General features: G+C 32.2%; 2 protein-coding genes across 2 annotated transcripts in view; both read left to right on the forward strand.

The window, feature by feature from the left end:
* Positions 1–23,592, forward strand: part of LOC306848635 (synaptic plasticity regulator PANTS-like) — an 806,624-nt gene that overhangs the window by 153,122 nt on the left and 629,910 nt on the right. The gene's annotated exons all lie outside the window — the stretch shown is intronic.
* LOC306847873 (clathrin heavy chain 1-like) overlaps positions 1–23,592 on the forward strand; it is a 44,089-nt gene that overhangs the window by 1,716 nt on the left and 18,781 nt on the right. The window contains exons 2-15 of the mRNA XM_079382091.1: positions 8,026–8,233; positions 11,523–11,791; positions 11,875–12,036; positions 12,128–12,241; positions 13,672–13,845; positions 15,430–15,627; positions 16,252–16,452; positions 17,715–17,867; positions 17,951–18,073; positions 18,948–19,085; positions 20,086–20,250; positions 21,848–22,028; positions 22,121–22,284; positions 23,441–23,566. Coding sequence (XP_079238217.1) covers positions 8,026–8,233; positions 11,523–11,791; positions 11,875–12,036; positions 12,128–12,241; positions 13,672–13,845; positions 15,430–15,627; positions 16,252–16,452; positions 17,715–17,867; positions 17,951–18,073; positions 18,948–19,085; positions 20,086–20,250; positions 21,848–22,028; positions 22,121–22,284; positions 23,441–23,566 — 2,376 coding nt within the window. The remainder of the gene's footprint in view (positions 1–8,025; positions 8,234–11,522; positions 11,792–11,874; positions 12,037–12,127; positions 12,242–13,671; positions 13,846–15,429; positions 15,628–16,251; positions 16,453–17,714; positions 17,868–17,950; positions 18,074–18,947; positions 19,086–20,085; positions 20,251–21,847; positions 22,029–22,120; positions 22,285–23,440; positions 23,567–23,592) is intronic.

The raw sequence follows: 23,592 nt of genomic DNA on the forward strand, positions 1-23,592 counted from the left end.
AACAGATCTAAACAAATATGTGGATGGTTCACTGAGGAAGCATTAATATGGTCTCATATTTTGGACAGAAGCAACAGTTTGAAGTTAAAAACACCTTAATGTTGCTTTTGTCTTCTCCAGATGTTAACTGATGGACTGGAGTGGTGTGGATTATTGTGATGTTTTTATCAGCTCTCATTCTGACGGCACCCATTCACTGCAGAGCATCCATTGCTGAGCAAGCGATGCTACATTTCTCCAAATCTGATGAAGAAACAAACTCATCTACGTCTTGGATGACCTGAGGGTGAGTATATTTTCATTTTTGGATGAACTATTCCTTTAGTTTTCTGCTTGAGTGAGATAAGATGACTCGTCTTTCCGGCAAACCGGGACTCTTCGTCACTCTTTTCTTCTACGTTAGAGTTGCTCTCCTGCATTGAAGTGTGAATTCTGTGGATCCATTGGAAACAATGGGACAGTGTTATTTTGGAGACAAGGGCCTCAGTGCCAAACGCTAATGAAGTTTCATTCTACACGCCTTTGAAAATATTCTCCATGACAGAGACGTGTGAGCGTCTCTCAGACTGTCCCAGCCTCACCTTTCCACAGGCCGTGTTTTCTTAGTCGTTCACAGAAAGCATCTGGAATTCACTCTGCAGCTGATTGAAACCAGATGCTGCTGTCTCATTTAGATGTACGGCTGCTTTACTGGGATTTGAGATGATACTTTGTTTTAAAATGTGGAATTTCATAGCGTGTCTCTTGAGATACTGGCCCTCCATGTTCTCTTTTGATTCTCTCTCTCTCTCTTTCGTGTTATTCCGGTGTCGGACGCTCAGTCGGTGCAGTTCGGTTAAAGAATGCCAAGAATCTGCAGCCGGCAGGACTTTGGGCCTCTAGCAGCTTGGCTTTATGTCTTGAACGTGTGTTTGAGTTTGAGTTCATTCAGAGCTGGATTATATTGATACAGTTTGATCCTGAATGGTACTGTGTGTGTGTGTGTGTGTGTGTGCTTTTATAAATAGACACAGTTCATTCTGCTCATGTCTTATAAATATATTGAACTGGAAAAGGAACAAACACACAGATATAAATATATCCAGCTTCACTAGTCTTACAAATCACTTCTTATAAAGCATATGATTTAATCTGTAACACCAGACTTTACATAAATGCTCTTTATTATTTAAATTACTACTTTGTTTTATTATTCAAATGACATTTATATATTTTTATTTAAATGACTTTTTTTGTTAACTTTTATTATTTTAATAATTTAATTTTTTTATAATTTTAATGACTATTTTTTATTTATTTTATTATTTAAAATACATTTTTAACATTCTTATTATTTAAAATATTATATCTTGTTCCGCTCATGCTTATGGGGTTATTTTTGCTGTGTCATTTTTCTCTGTCCTCTGATTGGCTGCTGATGTAAAACTGTAACCCAATAGAGATTTGGCTAATGCAGTTACGAGCAGGAAGAGGAAACATGTTTATCAGCATAAACTGACACAGGACTAGTTTTATTACACACACTCAAAATTAAAATATAAATATCTTTAGTTGAACTCATTGCTTGCATGATTGTGTTTTGAGCAGAATATGAATGAAAAGTCTTTCCTGTCTTTAATATCAGTTGATTTTAGATTAAAAAAATATTGTTTTTGTAACACTGTCTGCTTATATTTAACACTTAAAGCTATGATTATCACATATACAACAGGGTTAGGGTTACTTGAAATAAAACAAACATAAGCAACTGCAATAAAAGTAAAAAAATGTTAAACTTATTTTATTTCAGCTCTTTGGCAAGGAAAAATATAATCCTTTTCATTGATCTAAAACTGAAATAAAACTTTCTTAATAAGAGACATACTAAAAGACATTAAAAAAAAAAACATGACAAAAACCCACAACAAAATGACTAAAACTTTAAAATTTATGTGAAAATTGTAAATATGAAAAAAATTGTTTATATTTATAAAATATTCATTTAAAAACTATATTAGTATCTCAATGATTTATGTATATACTAATTATAGGATTTAATAATGTTTTGAATGACATTTTCATATTTTCAGTTTTCATTTTAGTTTAATTTTTTTTTTAATATTTATATTTCCTATAAATATGCAAATACAGCCCCCTCCATAAGTATTTGAACAGTAAAGACAAAATTGCTCTGTTGGCTGTGGAGTCGAGACATTTGCAAATATGATTAAAAGATGAATATGAGACAAAACTACAGAATGTCACATTTTATTATTAGCTGTTTCAACACATACATGTTTTACCAAATAAAAAGAACAGCACTTTTAGAGTTCATCCCACTCATTGATGTGAGCATAAGTATTGGGACAGTTGAACATAAGGCAGATATAAAATATTAAAAGCTATTATTTAGTTGCAGATCCCTTGCACACAATCACAGCAGTGAGTCTGTGACCCATAGACATCACCAGACTCTTGCTCTCATCCTTTCAAATACTTTCCCCAGCCTTTAATGCAGCCAATTCCAATTGTTGCTTGTTTTGGGGAGTTTCTGCCTTTACTCTCCTCTCCAGCTGCTGAAATTCATGTTCAATCAGATTTAAATCTGGAGATTGGCTTGGGCAATCTAACACTTTCCATTTCTTTGCTCTTATAAATTCCTTGACTGAACTGGCAGGGTGTTTTGGGTCATTGTCCTGATGCAATATGAAGCACTTCCCAATGAATCTGCTGGCATTTTCTTGAATATTGGTAGGCAAGATGGTTTTGTACCCTTCCAAATTCATTCTGCTACTGTCATCATACATTAAGTCATCAGTAAAGTTGAGAGGGCCTGTTCCAGAGACAGCCATGCATGCCCATGCCATGACACCACCTCCACCATGCTTTACAGATGAGGCCGTATGCTTGGGATCATTGCAGTTCCCTTTTTTTTGCTTTCCCATCACTTAGATAAAGGTTCATCTTTGTCTCATCGGTCCATAAACACAGTTCCAAAACTCTTCTGGCTCACCTTTGTGCTTTTTTGCAAACTCTAATCTTGTCTTTCTATGTTTGGTGCTGGTCAGAGGTTTGCATCTTGCTGTGTAGCATCTGTAATTCTGTGTCAAAGTCTCTTGAGGACAGTAGATTGTCAGAGCATCACCCAGCTTTCAGGAAGTTGTTGGTGATTTTACAGACACGTCTTTTAGGGTTCATTTTCACAGCTTTTATGATTTGTGTGTCATCAGCTACTGTTGTTCTCTCAGCCGATCAGGTCGTTGTTGGTTGCTGGTGGTTTCCAAACTCTTGATTTCTCCATGCCCTTTGTTTTTGCAGGAGCTCTAACTGACTTCCTCTTTTCTTTTATAAAAGAATCAATGCAACAGGACACAGCTGATCACTTAGAAAGACCTGTGAGGCAACTGCTCCAATACTTATGCTCACATCAGATAGAGGGATGAACTCTAAAAGTGCTGAACTTCTTAGCTGCTAAAACATCTATGTGTTGAATCACCCAATAATAAAATGTGACATTCTGTAGTTTTGTCTCATATTCATCTTTGAATCATATTTGTAAATGTCTTGACTCCACAGCCAACAGAGCAATTTTCTCTTTACTGTTCCAATACTTATGGAGGGCACTGCATATGTTCATGGCCTTACCAATGTCCAGTGACTACTAATCTATCCCTATAGCAATAATTTTGATTAAACAATTAAATGTCTGTTTTCTGCCGTTATGTCCCCACCAATGCCAAAATCAAACAAATGCCCTTGAATATTTGTTTTATATCAACACAGTTTTTTTATATATAGATTTGAAGGCGGATAGTTGATAAAAGTTAATATTTATTTTTAATTATTCTGAAATGAGCATGCCAATATAATTAATAATAAATCATGTAATAATGATCTTTCCATTTTAGCACATTGCACTAGTAACAACATTCATGGTTTTGATTTTCACATGATTATCAAATGTTTAACTTTGAATTCATTTTGGATAAAAGTGTTTGTCAAATGCATGAATGTAAATTTCTTCCAGTAAGAGACGAGTAAGCGGAAGAGACCGAGACAGAGATAGAGCGAGTCTGCTTCATCTCATTCTGCCCTGAGACAGATCATCATCATCATCATCATCATAGTTTACCTCCTCCTCCTCATTAGTGTGTGTGTGTGTGACTGGACATCTGGAGCTTTCTGGAGTGTCCTGTGGGACTTTAGTGAGGACGTCTCATAGATGCAGTGCTTTTCATACAGATCTGATGCTGCTGTATGTAACATAAGCATCTAACCCTTCAGTCAAACCTGTCTGATTAAAGCCACACCTAATTTAGTCTTTATAAATACTGAAGTCACTGTTCGACAGGCTTCTCTGCATTGGTGAGGAGAATTTTCACTAATAATGTCATTTTGGACCTTACAAGTTTAGCAAAACAAGCACACTCCTAAAACTTCTCTTATTTATTTATGTTTTTTGCATTCTGTCTTTTTTAAAATTTTTGATTTAATTAATTAATTTCTAGCAAGTGTTTTTTGTTTTGAATGTTTTATTTTAAATTGATGTTTATTTAATTAATGTTTAATAAGTCTTATTTTTAATTGTCTTTTTAATTTATTTGAATGTTTACATTTAATTTTCAGCACGAGTGTTATTTGGATTATTTTTATTTTAAAATGATTAATTTTAATTGTATGATTTATTTTATTTATTTATTTATTTATTTATTTAGTCATTTAGCAGATGCTTTTATCCAAAGCGACTTACAAATGAGGACATAAGAAGCAATCAAAACCAACAAAAGAGCAACAACGTGCAAGTGCTATTACAAGTCTTGGTTAGCCTAACGCAGTACAGATTATTATTATTATTATTGTTATTTTTAATAAAAAGACATAGATAAAATACAATTAGAATAGATAGCGCTAGAGTTAGAGGATCAAGTAAAGATGAAACAGATGAGTTTTTAGCCGTTTCTTGAAGATGGGTAAGGATTCGGCTGCTCGGATCGAGTTGGGCAGGTCATTCCACCAGATGGGAACAGTTAATGAAAAAGTCCTTGAAAGTGTTTTTCTGTGTCTTTGGGATGGTACAATAATTCGTTGTTCACTTGAAGAACGCAAGCTTCTAGAGGGCACATAAGTCTGAAGTAATGAATTTAGGTAAAGGGGTTTAGAGCCAGTGGTGGTTCTGTAGGCAAACATTAATGCCTTGAATTTAATGCGAGCAGCTATTGGTAGCCAGTGCAAATTGATGAACAGAGGTGTGACGTGCGTTCTTTTCGGCTCATTAAAGATTAATCTTGCAGCGGCATTTTGGATTAATTGTAGAGGTTTAATAGAATTGGCTGGAAGACCTGCCAAGAGAGCATTGCAATAGTCAAGTCTGGACAGAACAAGAGCCTGAACAAGGAGTTGTGTTGCATGTTCTGAGAGAAAGGGCCTGATCTTCTTCATTCACCTTTTTAAAAATTTGATTAAAACTTTGCTTGTTTTAGCTTCTAAGGTTACAATCATTGTTGGTCATTGCTGTTGGTAATGTTGACTATGTGAGTTTGTTAGTATATATATTTTTCATAATTTATAACCGTTTTCATTTTGCTTGAAAGTACAGCGTGTAAATTGCAGGCTTCATTCAAATGAGTCCCATCACGTAATGTTTCTAAAGCGCCTGCTTTCTTCATCGTCTTTGCATTAATTCATCAGATTAGGTGTGTTTGAATTATATCAGAAACAGACAGATATTTACATTTTCGAGCTGACAATGGTGCTCTTCATTTGGAAGTTTTGGCCTGTAAAAAACAAATGACTCGTGTGTTGGTTGTTTAAAAATATGTATTCCTTTGCAGCAAAAAACATTGTTTATAATTTTAAGCATGCAGTTATTGTTAAAAGACAATCTCAGGATCAGTATATCTGAAACAAAGTTAGTAGTATATGAAAAACTTAAACATGAAAAATATTAATTTGAAGTACTAAAACTAACTTATAAGGTAAAGCTAAATAGAGAAATATAAAAAAATACTGGTCCTTTATTTTAAATTTGTATAATTCGTTTTTTAGTAATTGTTTTAAAATTATTTTTAATCAGATTTTTACGATTTAAATTATTTTTTTATGGTTTTACTTTGAAAGTATTAATTTTGATATTTTATGATTGAATAATTTTTTTAAGTTGTTTTATTTTGATTGTATTTTTAAACTAATTTTAATTTGACGTTTGTATGATTTACATTTTTGGAAAGTGTTTTTCAATGTTTTTACTGTAAAAAGATTGAATTAATTTCTAACAAGTGTTTTATTTTTGATTGTATTTTTGATTATTTTAATTTCATATTTTAAACATATTTACAGTTTTAAAGCTGACAGTAGTGCACTTTACTTAGTGTGTTTTGGCCTGTACGTAAATGACGTGTTACTTGTTCAAAATGTGACCTAATTTGCAGTGAAACACTGGTTTTGATTTTAAAGCATGCATTTCTTGTTCAATCTCAGGATCTTATCCAGATGGAGAGAACCGAGCCATATCTAGAGACCAAACATCAGGTTTTGTGAAGATGTTCATTAGAGCACTAAACAGACTCACTCCTCTATCTGTCTGTCTGTATGTATGTGTGTGTGTGTGTGTGTTTGAGGGAGTCGCTGAGACAAGGAAAGGGAGGAAAGAGTTGTGGCTCTATTTCCTCTGACTCAGTGTGTGTGTGTGTGTTGGCCGCAGGCTGCTCTACAGTATCTCCAGTCCTTGCGTAAGCATGTGTTCCCATCAGACGGACAGCAGGTTTGCGTTACGCCTGTGTTTCTCAGCAGTGAATCATTCAGAGAAACTCCTGCCCTGAAGAATGTGAGCTTTCCCCCGTCTGTGATCCAGACCGGTTTAGTGTTTCATATACGGCTGTGCTGACAGTTTAGACCAGTGAGAGTTCACTATGAGGAAAATATCAAACATAATTTCAAAATATCTTGTGCACAGCTGCTTAGAGCAGAAACAGAAACGGTTTTATTTTTATTTAAATTTTTTATATAAATGTTGCATTTTTGATTTAATTATTTTCAGTTTCATTTGTGATTTATACATTTTTTGTAATTGTTTCATTTAGATTATTTTTAATTTTTAATTATTTATAAATTTTATTTCACATTTTATGATTTAATTGTTGTTTTATTTAGATTTTTTAGTGTTACATGAATTTTACATTTCCATTAATTAAAAAAAACAAACATATTTTTACAATTCATCAAAATTAAATGCTTACTAAAAATTAAATGATAAAATATTAGAAAATTAAAAATACATTTTAAAATAAAAACATGTATTTTTAATTTGACATTTTATGATTTATTGCATTTTCAGTAAGTGTTTTAATTTGATTGTTTATTTTTAATAATTTAAACATTAATTTTACACTGATTTAATCTTTCACTTATTTTTATATTAAAATTATTTTTATTTTCATTTTTATTATTCATTTTTAGAAAAGGTTTTAAGAGTCTTTTACATTAATTAATCTTAATTTTACTTTGAAATTTTTATGTCAATTAATAATTATTTAAAAGCCATACAATGATTAAAAAAGTATTAAAAAATTATTTATTATATTTCTATGATTTAATTTTTAAATTTACAATTTTTACAATTCATCAAAATGAAATTCTTACTGAAAATTAAATAATAAAATAAAAATTACAAAATTAAAAATACATTTTAAAATAAAAACTTTTATTTTTAATTTGACAATTTATTGAATTTTCAGTGTTTTAATTTGATTGTTTATTTTTAATCATTTAAGCATTAATTTTACACTATGATTTAATGTAAGTGTTTCACTTATTTTTATATTAAAATTATTATTTTCATTTTTATTCATTTTTAGAAAAAGTTTCATAAGTCTTTTACATTTATTAATCTTAATTTTACTTTTTTAATTTTTATATGTCAATTAATAATTATTTAAAAGTCATAAAAGGATCATAAATCAAAGCTTGCATGGGTGTTGCTGGATCAGCTAGTAAGGACAGGTGGAGTTCTGTGGTCTGTTTCTGAGTGCTGTCCCTGTCTCTCTCTAGCTGCAGACGCTGGGAGTGAGTCCGGCCAGCATCGGCTTCAGCTGCCTGACCATGGAGTCGGACCGCTTCATCTGCATCCGAGAGAAGGTGGGCGAGCAGAACCAGGTGGTGATCGTGGACCTGAGCGACCCGAGCAACCCGATCCGCCGGCCCATCACGGCAGACAGCGCCATCATGAACCCGGCCAGCAAAGTCATCGCTCTGAAAGGTGCCCATCAAACCAGTTTGACACTCTTCATTGTGTTGCTGTTCTCTGATATGCTTCTCAGAAATCTTAACTCTCGCTCTAACCACTAAACCGCTCTCGCTCTGCTCTTGTTGAAGATGGTGAGTTTCTCCGTCGTTCTGGAATGATGCCTGTCAGTCATTATGCTCTGATCATTGACGGCACACATGCATACTGTATATGACCCTGGACCACAAAACCAGTCATGAGGGTCAATTTTTTTAAATTAAGATGTATACATCATCTGAATAAAGCTGAATAAATGAGTTTTCATTGATGTATGGTTTGTTAGGATGGGACAATATTTGGCTGAGATACAACTATTTGAAAATCTGGAATCTGAGGGAGCAAAAAAATCATAATATTGATAAAATCTCCTTTAGAGTTGTCCAAATGATGTTCTTAGCAATGCATATTACTAATCAAAAATTAAGTTTTGATATATTTATGATAGGAAATTTACAAAATATCTTCATGGAACATGATCTTTACTTAATATCCTAATGATTTTTGGCATAAAAGAAAAATGTATAATTTTGATCCATACAATGTATTGTAGGCTATTGCTACAAATATACCTGTGCTACTAATGACTGCTTTTGTGCTCCAGGGTCACATTTATAGCATCTCATGTGTGTAAACGTCTGTGTCCCATTGACCGAAGGCCGATTGACTGTGATTCCTCACATATGCATGAGCGCTGTGTGTATTTGTACTTTCTTAGCCTTATTTTGGTGACAAAAGTGAGCTAAACCTTACAAAACCTGCTTTTAAGGAACATTTTCAGTTAGGGTGTGGTAGTAGATTTTATTTGGATTTATTTGATTATTTAGTTTAATTTTTAGAAAGTTGTATTTCATGATTTAATGATTTTATTTTAATTTTACATTTTTGTAACTTAATTTTCAGTATGTGTTTTATTTTAAATTATGTATATATATATATATATATATATATATATATATATATATATACTTTGATTTTATTGTTTGTTTTATTTGATAATATTTTGCTTATCAATTATACAAACTTTTTTATTAATCAAAATTTAAAAAAACAAACACTAAAAATGAATTAAATCAAAATGAAAAATTTAACAAAAACATTTTAAACTTTAAATTTAATGATTTATTTTGGTGTTTTATTTTTAATTATTTATATATTAACCTTATTCATTTTAGTTTGTACATTTTATTTACATTTTTGGTTAATTTTAGAAAGTGTTTTATTTTAAGTGTTTTTATTTTACATTTATTTATTCATTTTAATTTAGTAAAACAACATTTGACATTTTTATAATTTAATTTTCAGTAAGTGTTATTTTGATTACACAGTAAAAATACATTATTGTAACTTGTTAAAGAGATTTGAGCCGAATCATGCGTTTGAGGAAGTAAACCCAACACTCTTTAATGGCGTCAGACTGTAAGGAATGCGTGTTTGATACGGTCTGTATATGTTCAGTTACAGGGAATCATTCATGCTCGCCCAGCTTTATCAATCCGCTCTTCATCTTATCATCATTATAGACTTTCAGTGCTTTTGTTTGTTTTATCTGTAATCAGATGTGATCATGTGATCCCGCTCAGTCTGTCTCTAGAGCAGCGTTGTCATCAACTAAAACTGAATTCTTTAATATTCTTAACTTTTCTTATTTCATTTTACATTTTTATGATTCAAGTTTTAGCAAGCATTTTATTTTAAAATTGTTCCTTTTAATTTTTTTACTGTGTTTTTATTGTGATGTTTTCATTTTTATAATTTTATGCTATTTGGATATATATATTTTTTTGTTTAAATTTATAAAATGTACATTTATTAATTTTATTCTTACATTTTTAAGATTTAATTTTTTTTTTCTAAAATAGTTTGGTAATCTAAAATAAAATAAAAATCGATATTTACAAAAATAAAAATGTAATGGAAAATCGTAAAACCTAAACTAACTGAAATGGGCTGAAGTACAAAAATAACTAAATTTTAATAAAATAAACGGTTTAGAAATTAGTTGAGAAAAATCGTAATTCAAAATATAATATATAATTAATACTGATGCACGTTTTCAGTGCTGCACGCTGTTATCTGTTTTTGTGATGAATACATGCAAAATATGAGACATTTAATATTACGTCATGATTGTGTTACGTCCCAGATGTCAGGGTCTAGGGTAAGGGAGTAACAGAGTAAAGTACAAATAAAATTGGTTGGGGTGAGTGAGTACCAGTCCCCTGCAAGGCACAACAGACACGTCAAATTCCAAAGTCAAGGATTTATTTACAACATTTTCAAATGACAAAGTAAAAATAGGAAGCAAAATAGACTTCAGGAGGGGGAAAGGCCAAAGCAACAAACAAAGGGTCCCTCTGACTAGTTAGGAAGTAAAACGGTCTAAACTGACAAAACAAAAGAAAATGAACAGCAGAAATGTGCACTAACTCCCTAACGAAGCCAAAACAAGAGAAAAAGATTCACAGACATAAAATGGCACCAATCTCCCTACAGCTTCCAGCATAGAAAGAGACACGTAGCACAATAACAGCACTAACTAGGAAGGCTTCAATAACTTGAGTAAAAACAAAACTACAAGAACAACACAAGGCAGGCGAGCGGTGCGGTACAGCACTCTGGAAGTCAAGCTTCAGTATGGTAAGCATGCTGAACAGCTTTTGAGCTTGTAGCTTCTGCACAGTAACAAGCGGCAGGTGCAAGCGATCACCTTCCTCTCCTCCGCACCTGCGTGAGCACAAACACGGAGAGACACAGAAAGAGAGAGAGGGAACGATAGCACACAGCAGCACGTCGCGTCCAGCAATATTAGAAATAAACATGGAACGTAACAATTAATAATCATGATTAATTAGTATACAGTAGTAGATCATTTTCAGCTGTGATGCTCAGTGTGGGGGAATATTACTTTTAAAGTCAACATGAAATCCATATTTACTTCCTTAATTCACATTTCTGGTGTAAATGTGAATGATTCATTAGTGCATGTTATTCTAAAGTGATGTTTGTCTTCATAATCTTTCATCAGAATGTAATAATTTGCTCTGTTTCTCTGAAACAACTTTCATTTTCAGTCTTTTGATGCATTTAATGGGAATGTTTTTAACTGTGTTTATTATTAAATGCATTAAATGAATAATCTACACTGTTTTGGTTCATTTTAAGGCATAAAACTAAATGAAAGTAATCAAAGTATTGGAGTACTCGTGTTACGGATATTCAGTGTTGAGTGTGTGAGGTCGAAGGTCGTGTGTGTGTCCCGCAGCGGCGCGGACGCTGCAGATCTTTAACATGGAGATGAAGAGTAAAGTCAAGGCTCACACTATGACGGATGAAGTGCTGTTCTGGAGGTGGATCTCGGTGAACACCGTCGCCCTGGTTACGGACACGGCCGTCTATCATTGGAGCATGGAGGGAGACTCTCAGCCGATCAAGATGTTCGATCGTCACGCCAGTCTCGCGGGATGCCAGATCATCAACTACAGAACGGACGAGCAGCAGAAGTGGCTCCTGCTCATCGGGATATCAGCGCAGGTGTGTGTGTGTGTGTAATAAAAGTGTTAGTTTGTGAATGTTGGTTTGGTGTGTAACTCTCTCCTGGTCTCTGGCTCCTGCAGCAGAATCGGGTGGTCGGTGCCATGCAGTTGTTCTCTGTGGACCGTAAGGTTTCTCAGCCCATCGAGGGTCACGCGGCTGCGTTTGGACATTATAAACTGGAGGGAAACACAAACGCTTCGACGCTCTTCTGCTTCGCCATCAGAGGGCAGACGGGAGGAAAGGTGGCATTAGACACCATCACATTCATACGGCTGAGTTGAGTGTGTTTATGTGGTTTTTCTGGAGTATAAAGCTGTTTTTTGTCTTCTCCAGCTGCACATCATCGAGGTCGGTCAGCCTCAGGCCGGTAACCAACCCTTCACTAAGAAAGCAGTGGACGTGTTTTTCCCTCCTGAAGCACAGACGGACTTTCCCGTGGCCATGCAGGTCAAACCTTTACCACACTAATGAGACATCAGTCACTTCCGGAAGTAAAAACTCCATTCATTTTCTCCATAGACAAACTGATGAACAAAAATGGATAAACCCTTAAAGACAGAGCTGTTGTGAGCTCTGAGGTTGATAATCATTTGAATGTGCTTTTGCTGAACCCATCTGTTCACATTAACTTATTTTTTAAATAATCATGTTTAATAGCAGAATTCATGGTAAAAAAAACTGTACAGAAATTCCACCAATCAGAGAGTTGCAGCAAGATCTTTAGCTCCGCCCCCTCCCATGAAACATCATGATGTAATCAAGCTGGTCTCCCCATACTCTCAAAATACTTAAATATTTGTATATATATATACAGTAAACTTAAAATATATAGGATCTATAAATACATCCTACATTAGTAGTTTTATATTTCTCTGTTATTCTCAATGCTGGGTAGATTACTTTCAAATTGTTGTCCGTTACTGATCACAGATTACATGATGAAAATGGTTGTTAGTAACATAATCTAGGTTATTTATTTTAGGTAATGTGTTCTTTCTAGATGACTTTTTACCTAACTTGCTTTAAACGTACCATTAAATGTGCCACACTGATATTAAAAAGCACAGAAAAATCTAATTAAAAAGAATAAAAAACGAATATTTAATTCACTCATAAAAATGTAAAATAAAATTATGTATATAAAAAAAAATAGAAATGTTTAATTTGTTTACCTGCATGTGTATGTGACCATTAACCTATATCAGAAAACTGTGAACATGCAAATGTCTTGCTAAATTATTGAAATATTAACTTCCTCAAAGTGGTTTGGCTGAAAAAAAAACAAGTTTTGGGAATCCCTGCATTGGGATGAGCGATGCATGAACAAAAGCAGTGGCATCACACATCTAAAGTTTTCAGAGTTAATAGTATGACACACTGTAGGATTTTTAGAAAGGAAACTTTAAAAGAAAAAATCAATAAATTATGAATAATTTGCTGCCATTTTGTGTAATCATGTAATCCATAAAAAGTAACTGTAATCTGATTACGAGCATTTTAAAATGTAATATAATCTATGAGTACTTAATTTTTGGAATCTGATTACTGTAATCATGTAGTCAGTTACTACCCAGCACTGGTCATTCACAATGCTTCATGGGATTGTAGTTCTTTCTCTCATTTAAGTTTTGTATCTTTGTCTTTCCGTCCAATTTTCAAATGCTTTTTGCTTCAAATCAAAGTTTGCAATGCTGTGCTTCTCCTCATAGCTGTTTGGTTTGGTTCATGTCTTATAATGCTTTAATGTAGACTCTTTTAAAAGTCCCTATGGGAAAAATGAATGGTAAACATACTTCCATTAAAAGAACTGAGGACAGAAGAGTTACTGATCACATGTTGAATTATGTTCACGTGCACTCTTGTGTTTTCTCTCTCAGATCGGCACTAAGCACGGCGTCATCTACCTCATCACTAAATATGGTTATTTTCACATGTATGATCTGGAGACGGGCGTGTGTATTTACATGAACCGCATCAGCGCTGAAACCATATTCGTCACGGCCGCTCACGAGAGCACATCCGGGATCATCGGGGTCAATAAGAAGGGGCAGGTACACACATCTGTACATACAACACTGAAAACTGTGGCTTGCACAAGAAAACAGGACAAAAGCATTAAGAGAATGCATGCTTTAACACGCATAAAACTGCTTCTGGTGTCCAGCATTGTGCATTTTATATGTCCTTTACTCATGCATGAGCACATAAATATTAATCAAGAACTGAACTGGGTTTGTCTGTTATTATAAGCTACATGTTTTGTTTATTATGCTCATAGTTAGCGTTCTGTTTGCTGTACATCATAATAAATTGAATGTGTTGTAAAAGTTGAAATTGCAGTGCCATGTAATTAAAAATGACAAATTACAAAAGTAAAAAAAAATGCCATAATTACATTCATTTTAGGCCTATTTAATTTTCAATATAATGTATATTATGTATGTATGTGTGTGTGTGTGTGTGTGTGTATATATATATATATATATGCTTTATAGTTTTTACATTTATTTATTTATACCTATTTTCTATTTCTTTGTTTATTGATTTGATTGATTGTGAAGTATTTTATCTGTCAGAATTAGTATTAAATTAGTATTTAATCTGTCAGAAGAGTTATAATATATACAGTATAATATATAATATATATAATATAACTAAAAAATAAAATAGAAGTAAAACTATAACTAAATAAATATGGTTATAATTAAATATAACTATTCAAAAATAAGTATACGGTAATATTTAAAAATGACAATTGACAAATAAGAGTCAAGTATATCAGAGATAAAATTACAGCTAAATATAAATAAATAATTCTAATTAAATGTATAACTAAATAAATATAATTAGAATTAAATATAATTATTAAAAAAACTGCTTTTAAAATGCTGATTCATTAATAAGAATCAAGTATTCTAGAGGTATAATTATAACTAAATCTAAAATAACAAATTTGAATTAAATATATAACTAAATAAACATATTATAATTAAATACAATAATTGAAAAAAACTGATTTATGAAATGACAATTGACCAATGATGTTCAATATTTCAGAGTAATTATAACTAAATCTAAAATAAAAAATTCGAATTAAATAAATATATAACTAAATAAACATATTATAATTAAATATAATAATTGAAAAAAACTGATTTATAAAATGACAATTGACCAATGATGTTCAATATTTCAGAGTAATTATAACTAAATATAATAAAATTATTTAAAAATAACAGCTTTTAAAATGAAAATTGGTCAATGAGAGTCAAGGATTCCAGAGTTATATATATAACTAAATATGAAATAATACTTCAAAATAAATAAATATGAGAATTAAATACAATAATTCAAAAAACAGCTTTTAAAAAGACAATTGATCAATCAGAATCGAGTATTCCAAAGTTATAATTATAATGAAATTATAATTATGAATAAGCAAACAATTAAATAAAATAAAATTGTTTTTTTATTATTATTATTAAAAAAAAATTTTTTAAATAACAATTGATTTAGATTTTCAGGCCAGTCTGTCCAGAAGTTTCAGTTTTCAATGATCTCCTCTTTTCTTCTCTGTGCGTGTTTAGTTACTCCACGTGTCACTAATGTGTGTGTGTGTGTGTGTGTGTGTTTAGGTGCTGTCAGTGTGTGTGGAGGAGGAGAATGTAGTAAATTACGTGACTAACGTGCTGCAGAATCCCGAGCTGGCGTTGCGTTTGGCGTTACGCAGCGATCTTCCCGGAGCCGAGGAGCTCCTGACACACAAGTTCAACACGCTCTTCTCTCAGGGCAACTACACCGAGGCGGCCAAAGTCGCTGCGTCGGCTCCCAAGGTCCCCAAAAACAGACACACACACACACATTTCTATACTTTATTTGATTTCACATTACAAGTCAAAAATCATTAGGAATCACATTTTTTAATGATCCAACAGATTAAAACAGATCATGGACATTTGCAAAAAGCTATGTCTCTTATTGCTTGCACTTTTAGAGTTACAGGAAGAGGTGATGCATCAATTCAGTCTGGTCATAAACTGATGTCAGTCACTTGCAGACTCCATTCTCCAGCGATGTTAAACTTGTGACCCAGGTAGTTGTAGGTCTCATGTCTAGCGTACACTCTTGAGTGGCTGGTCTAAGATTGTAAAAGAGGGGGGTCGGTCGGCCTTTGATCTATACCAATGGTTGCCACCGCTCCTCCTCTCATAGAAAACTGCACATTTACTGTGCTTTACTTGTAGGCCAGACCATGTCAGGAATCTGTCAGTGCATGTGCACACACACACACACACACACACACACAGAGCTCAAACTAAGTCACACTAAATCATTGTCCGGCTGCTTTTAAATGAACATTTCATTATAAACCAAAAGTTCTTCTTTGGCCAGATTAGCCTACACTGTCTTAAAGCATAAACACAGGCTTCACTCCCCTCTTTTCCTCTGTTTCTCAGGGTGTGTTGCGAACGGCAGAGACCGTCCGGCGGTTCCAGGCCGTCCCGGCGCAGGGTGGCCAGCCGTCTCCGCTGCTGCAGTATTTCGGGGTTCTGCTGGACCGCGGGCAGCTCAATAAGCTGGAGTCGGTGGAGCTCTGCAGGCCGGTGCTGCAGCAGGGACGAACACAGCTGCTGGAGAAGTGGCTCAAGGGAGAGAAGGTGCCATATTCATCACTCTTTACCATTTATTACTTATCAACTCATTCATTTGTTCAGTTTATCTGTGCATTTATACAGCATGGAAAATCATACTTAAGTTTAGACAGATTTTTTTGACAGATTAAACAAAACTACCGACCATCCACAGATATTACATTTGACGTTTTTAATTAAATTATATATTTTTAAAATATGTAATTTGCAAACAATATTTTTTACAAGGGTTTCTGTTAACATTGGCTTAAAATTGTTAAAAGTGCAATTTAAATTGTTGTGCATAATTTGTCAATAAAGGAATGATCAGACATTATCTTTTTGATCTCAATTTTTATTTTTTGTCGTTTAAAAATGAAGTTGACTAATCAAATGCATCGCTTATGTTTTGAGAAGGATTTTATTTTTATGCATGAAATATGCACTTGATTGCACAAGGTTTATAACACTTGAATGTTATTTTAGTATAATTTGTATAGTTTTATAGCATTTATTTAATTATTGATTTTTTTGAATTCTCAAAAATTGAATGTTTTGAATTCTTTTAATTTTATATTTTAAAGTATTTATTTAAATTTTAGTTTAAGTTTCAGTCATTTTGTAGCGCTTTTGTCATTTTTATTAGTTTTTATTTATTTTTAATTTCTATATAGATTTTATATATAGATCGCAGTTTTAGTTTTAGTAATTTTAGTGCTTCAACTGAAACTTTATTTCATTTAGTTGCCAAGGCAACGTTTTCATTGAAGTTTAAGTTTCAGTTTTTCATCTAATATTTATATTTTAATCTTACCTAATATATTTTTATTTGATTTCAGCTTGATTAGTTAACAATGACTTTTGAGGGTTGGATTGTTGTCTATTATAGTATTTATAAAAAAAATGTATTAGCTTTTTATTTAACATTTTCAGTTTTCATTAAAATTTAGTTTTTATTTTTAATTTTTAGGTTTTACTCATTTTGTTATGTACTTTTTTTTATTTATAGTAGTTTTTATTTATTTATTTTTATCTTAGTTTTAGTGCTTCAACTGAAACTCATTTATTTCATTCGGTTGTCAAGGCAACATTTCTAAATTTAGTTTACATTAAGATGAAGATTTTCATCTGATATTTATATGTATTTTTCAGCTTTATTTCAGTTACCCAAAACTGTTTGTAAATTAAATTAGATTAGAAGTATAAGACAACAATAACAACACTGAAAGTGACTCTTGAGTGTTGGATTGCCGTCCGGTTAGTGATGTTTTTCCCATGATGCCCTGCAGCTGGAGTGCTCGGAGGAGTTGGGTGATCTGGTGAAGGCGGCTGACGTCACTCTGGCCCTCAGCGTTTACCTGCGAGCGAATGTTCCTGCTAAAGTCGTGCAGTGCTTCGCTGAGACGGCGCAGTTCCAGAAGATAGTGCTCTATGCTAAGAAGGTACCGGCGTTCCCCTCAAACACTCTATTCCGCCCTCATCTGTGTCTCTGCTCTGGTGTGACTGACGTGTTGTTTTGGGGCAGATGGGATATTCTCCAGACTGGGTGATGCTGTTGAGGAGTGTGATGAGATCCGGTCCCGATCAGGGCCTTCAGTTTGCTCAGATGCTGGTTCAGGATGAAGAACCGCTCGTCAACATCAACCAGGTATCAAACACGGACATTTCAGTTATTTCTAGAGTGAAATCAATCTAGTGCACTTAAATTTTTGTCCCTTTTAGATTCTGTTTCTTGTTAACTCAAACTAAAATGATAAAAAATATATATTTTTTGTTACTTGAAATAAACTTTAACTTGGAAAAAATACATATATGTTTAAAAGAAATAAATAAAATAAACATTATAAAACTCACTAAAATAAAAACAGAAAATATAAAAATAAAAAAGAGTTTCTAGAACTTTAATTAAACTGAAAACAATACAGAAAATTTAAAAATAAAAACAAGTTACAAAAACGTTAAAATTAAAATGAAAATCGAAAGTATAAAAATTACTTACTAAAACCTTATTTAAAATTAAAATGAAAAACAGAAAGAAAGAAAAAGACAAACTTTAAAATTAAAACAAAATAGAAAACTAAAAACTAGTTACTAAAATTAAAGTAAAATTAAAATAAAAACAGAAAATATAAAAATAAAAATTAGTTATTAAAACTTTAAAATTAAACTAAAAATAAAAAAAGAGTAGCTAAAACTTTAACTTAAATTAAAATGAAAACAGAAAATAGAAAACTAAAAACTAGTTACTACTTACCCAATTAAAATGAAAATGAAAATAAAAACTAAATATAAACAGAAAAACTAGTTACTAAAACTTTAATTAAAATTAAAATAAAAAACTAAATATAAAACTAATATAAAATATTAATAAAAACTATAACAGGATCTCTAAAAATAGCACTGCTCCACACCGCGACTTTGCTCATCACTGACCCTTTGTGTGTGTGTGTGTGTGTGTGTGTGTGTGTGTGCTGTTTGTGTGTGTGTGTGTGTGTGTGTGTGTGTGTGTGTGTGTTTTTGAGGTGGTGGATGTCTTTATGGAGGGGACTCTAGTGCAGCAGTGTACTTCATTCCTATTGGACGCTCTGAAGAACAACAGGCCGGAGGAGGGGCCTCTGCAGACACGCCTCCTGGAGATGAACCTCATTCACGCCCCTCAGGTGAACCAATCAAACACACCGAAGCTCATGCTGCCTTCACGGCATAATTATACAAGATGATGAGCTAACATGAGTACCACCACAATATTATAATAATATGCGAGAACCAGTGTTATTTTGGTTTTAATTTTATTTATTTATTTTTTAATTTTGACCATTTACTAACTAGTTTTATTTTAATATTATTTATATTCTGTTATAGTATTTATAGAGGTTTATTATTTTTATATTCATCAAGTTTATTTATAAATACTTTTAAAGTTTTAGTGATTTTATGTGCTTTTGTCATTTTCATTATTATTATTTTTTTTTTATATATTTAGATTTATATTAACAATATATTAACATTCCTTTTTTTTATTTATGTTTTTTTGTTTAAGTGAGTTTTTCCATCTAATATTTATATTTTCATTTTAATGTTATTTCAATTAATGTAAACCATTAAAAAAGCTAAAAATAATAATATTGCAGAGAATGGTCAATGTAAATAAAAAAATAAAAAATCACACTGTTTTCGGTCAGAATTAAAATGTAAGCATGAATGTTAAGTTTGTATGTTTTGCATTTTGTTGATGAAGTGTAGCTTATTTTTAGCCTAGCTTAGCTCTTTCATACTCATACCAAGACTTTCATACTCAATAAGTGAGAGAGTTTGATTCTCCAAAATGCACATTACATCATAATTTCGACTTTGGAACTTTGAACAACAAAAGCATATCTCAACAAGACTTTTGCCTGTTGTGTTTGTGTGTGTGTATGTGTGTATATGTGTGTGTTTGTGTGTGTGTATGTGTGTATATATATGTGTGTGTGTGTGTGTGTGTGTCTGTGTGTATGTGTGTGTGTCTGTGTGTATGTGTGTGTATATGTGTGTTTGTGTGTGTGTATGTGTGTATATATGTGTGTTTATGTGTGTGTATGTGTGTATATATGTGTGTGTGTGTGTGTGTGTGTGTGTGTGTGTGTGTGTGTGTGTGTGTGTGTGTGTGTGTGTGTGCAGGTAGCAGACGCGATCCTGGGGAATCAGATGTTCACTCACTACGAGCGCGCTCACATCGCTCAGCTGTGTGAGAAAGCCGGTTTACTGCAGAGAGCTCTGGAGCATTACAGCGACCCCTACGACATCAAACGGGCCATCGTACACACACACCTGCTCAACCCTGAGGTGTGTCTGTGTGTGAGAGAGCTAAAGCACTCAGCAAGTGCATTGTTATGTGATTTTATAATGTTTTCTGAGGTGAAAACAGTCATAATTGTGATATAAATGGCCGTTATCTATCCTGAATTTCGCCTCTGATTTGTTTGATTCGTCTGAAGGGGCGTGTCTGGTGTGAGACTTCAATGAAAACGCCCACTGCTGTAATTGGCTAACATCTTTGCATATTAAATGAGCATTACATGTGAAAACTTATGCTGTAACAGCTGCCAAGATGAACTAATTATGAACTGTTAATTACCAACCAAAGAGCACCTTCTGGGATCCTTTCAGCAAGTAGCGCTCCAACATCTTTTCCTTGAATAATTATGAACAGTGTTGATTATTGCATTATATTTAGAGCATCAAAGGCTGCAGAAATAAAAGAAAGTAAAAGAAAATTAAAATGTATTTTTTGTATTTTTACAATAAAATAATTTGTATTTTTATTTAATGATCTTTTGAATTTTAAGATATAATATTATCACACTTGAAGTTTTTGTTTATTATTTAAAAAACTAAATAAAGTGCAATAATACTATTATTGCTATTATTATTTAATTTTTTACAGTTATATTTATATATACAGCACCAAACCAAATCTCCAGGTGCTCTCATGGGAACCAGAATGGAAAACATATGTGATAGACTACAATACTCCGACTACAATTATAAATAAAACAAACTTTGATCGCAATAATAGAGAAGTTGATTGTTTAGTCACTGGTTTGATTCACTAATGCATAAACAGCACTAAAACATCTGTACATGAGCCTTTATATATTACACTTATTTATATATTACACATGAAATGCAGTTTCAGATTTTTATATTATGTTTCTCAAGGTTAGTTTATAAAGAATGTTTTTTGCACCAAAAAGAGGTCTTTATTTTCTTAACAATAGTATCGCTCTTGTGATTGATGGACAGACATGAGTTTTTTCAGAAACTCCTCTTGATTATATATGCTGATGACGCATGTTGACGGGAAATTGTGACGTCACGATTCTCCCGATTTCAGATCCTGGCTTCTTAGGGTAGAAAACAATAATTCATATTAAAATAGGGAGTTTGTTTTGTGTTTTGAAACTTGAGTAATCTCTTGTGTGTAAATATCAAGAAAATGTTAAATTCAAATTTAAATTTTTTTAAATTCTAATTTTAACATTTTTAAATTCAAATTTTTAAATGTTTGTTTTAATTCAAATTTTAAACTTTTTAATTCAATTTTTTAATTCAAATCTTTACATTTTTAAATTCAAATTTATTTATTTTTTAAATTCAATTTTTTTAATTTTTGTATTCATATTTTTACATTTTTAAATTAAAAAATTTAAATTTTTAAATTCAAATTTTTACCATTTCAAATTAAAATTTGTATATTTTTTTAATTCTAATTTTTATTTTTTGTTAATTAAAATTCTTTATAATTTGAAATTCAAAAAAAAAAAATTGTATTCAAATGTAAAAAAAAAATTCAAATTCAAATTCAATAATGTATGAATAACGTTATTGTCTGTCAGAGCAGTATTGAACATTTAGTTTTGTTATTCTCTTTCTCTGTCAGTGGCTGGTGAATTTCTTTGGCTCTCTGTCTGTCGGCGACTCCGTCGAGTGTTTGAGGGCCATGTTGACTGCAAACCTGCGTCAGAACCTGCAGCTGAGCGTTCAGATCGCGACCAAGTACCACGAGCAGCTGGGAACGCAGACGCTGGTGGAGCTGTTTGAGTCGTTCAAGAGCTACGAGGGTGAGACGCTCACGACCGCGTGTGTTTGTGAGGCTTCAGAGGGGTTTGAGGCTGGTGTGGTGAATGATTCCTCATTTCTGTGTCTCGCTCAGGTCTGTTTTATTTTCTGGGCTCTATCGTGAACTTCAGTCAGGACCCTGATGTGCACTTCAAGTACATTCAGGCGGCGTGTAAGACGGGTCAGATCAAAGAGGTGGAGCGCATCTGTCGAGAGAGCAACTGCTACAACGCCGAGCGCGTCAAGAACTTCCTCAAGGTACACGAGAGAGAAACCAAGCTCATTGATGCATTCAGTTTTACAAAATCTGTCAATAAATCCAGTTCAGTGCGTCTGTCTTCATATATGGGACTTTTTTGGCGCAGTATTAACAGAAGCATTAATACAGATGACGAGTTATTGTGATACAAATAATAACACCATTAAAAAAACATTCAACATTAGATTACATTTACATTTTATTAATCAAATTAACTATTTATTTTCATTTATTGAGTTTCATTAAATTAATAATAATAAAAGAAATATTAACTATATATTTACATTTTTATATTTAATTAACCTTTTATTTTAATTAATTGAATGAGTTGAATTGAATAACAATAAAATAAACATTCAACATTAGTTTACATTTATATTTTTAATGTAAGAATTTACAGTGTATTTTAATTAATTAAAATAAATTAAATGAATTAATAACAATAAAATGAACCTTTAACATTAGCTTATATTTTCAGTTATTAACTTAAATATTAACAATTTATTTTAATTAATTGAATTAATTCGAACTGAATTAATAACTATAAAATAAACATTCAACATTAGTTTAAAGATAATTAGTTAAAATTAACCATTTATTTTGATTGAACTAATTAAATTGAAGTAATAACAATAAAACAAACTAAATAAATGGTTAATTATTAACAGTTTATTTAAATGAATTGAATTGAATCGAATAATTAACAATAAAATAAATGTTCAACATTAGCTTATATTTAAATTTTTACATGCAATTATTAAATCTAATAAACTGAATTGAACTAATAACAATTAACATTCAAGACTGGCTTAAATTGACATTTTTTATTTTAATTAATGAGCTTTAAGATTTGAATTCAGTTGAATTAATAAGAATAAATAATTCAGCTTACTTTTACCATTTTTAATTGAATCGTTAATAGTTTAATTAAATTTACAACAATCTCCCCCTTTTTGCATTTCTCTTTGATTATAATTTTTATGATAATTAATAATATAATAACTGTTTATGAATTGTTCATTGTTGTCTCACTCTCTACTGCTTTGAATATATAAATGCATTCTAATTCTTTTTGACAATAGAATATAGCTTTGTTTGTGATGCCAGTAAAAGCTCATCAGACTGTAATCAGGTTTTTGTCGTGTCGTTGCACAGGAAGCCAAACTCACCGACCAGCTTCCTCTCATCATCGTGTGCGACCGCTTCGATTTCGTCCACGATCTCGTGCTCTACTTGTACCGCAACAGCCTGCAGAAGTACATCGAGATCTACGTACAGAAGGTACAGCGAGAGTCCTGAGCTCATCA

Source organism: Barbus barbus (assembly GCF_936440315.1).
Source record: "Barbus barbus genome assembly, chromosome: 28".
NCBI classification, from domain to species: Eukaryota; Metazoa; Chordata; class Actinopteri; order Cypriniformes; family Cyprinidae; genus Barbus; species Barbus barbus.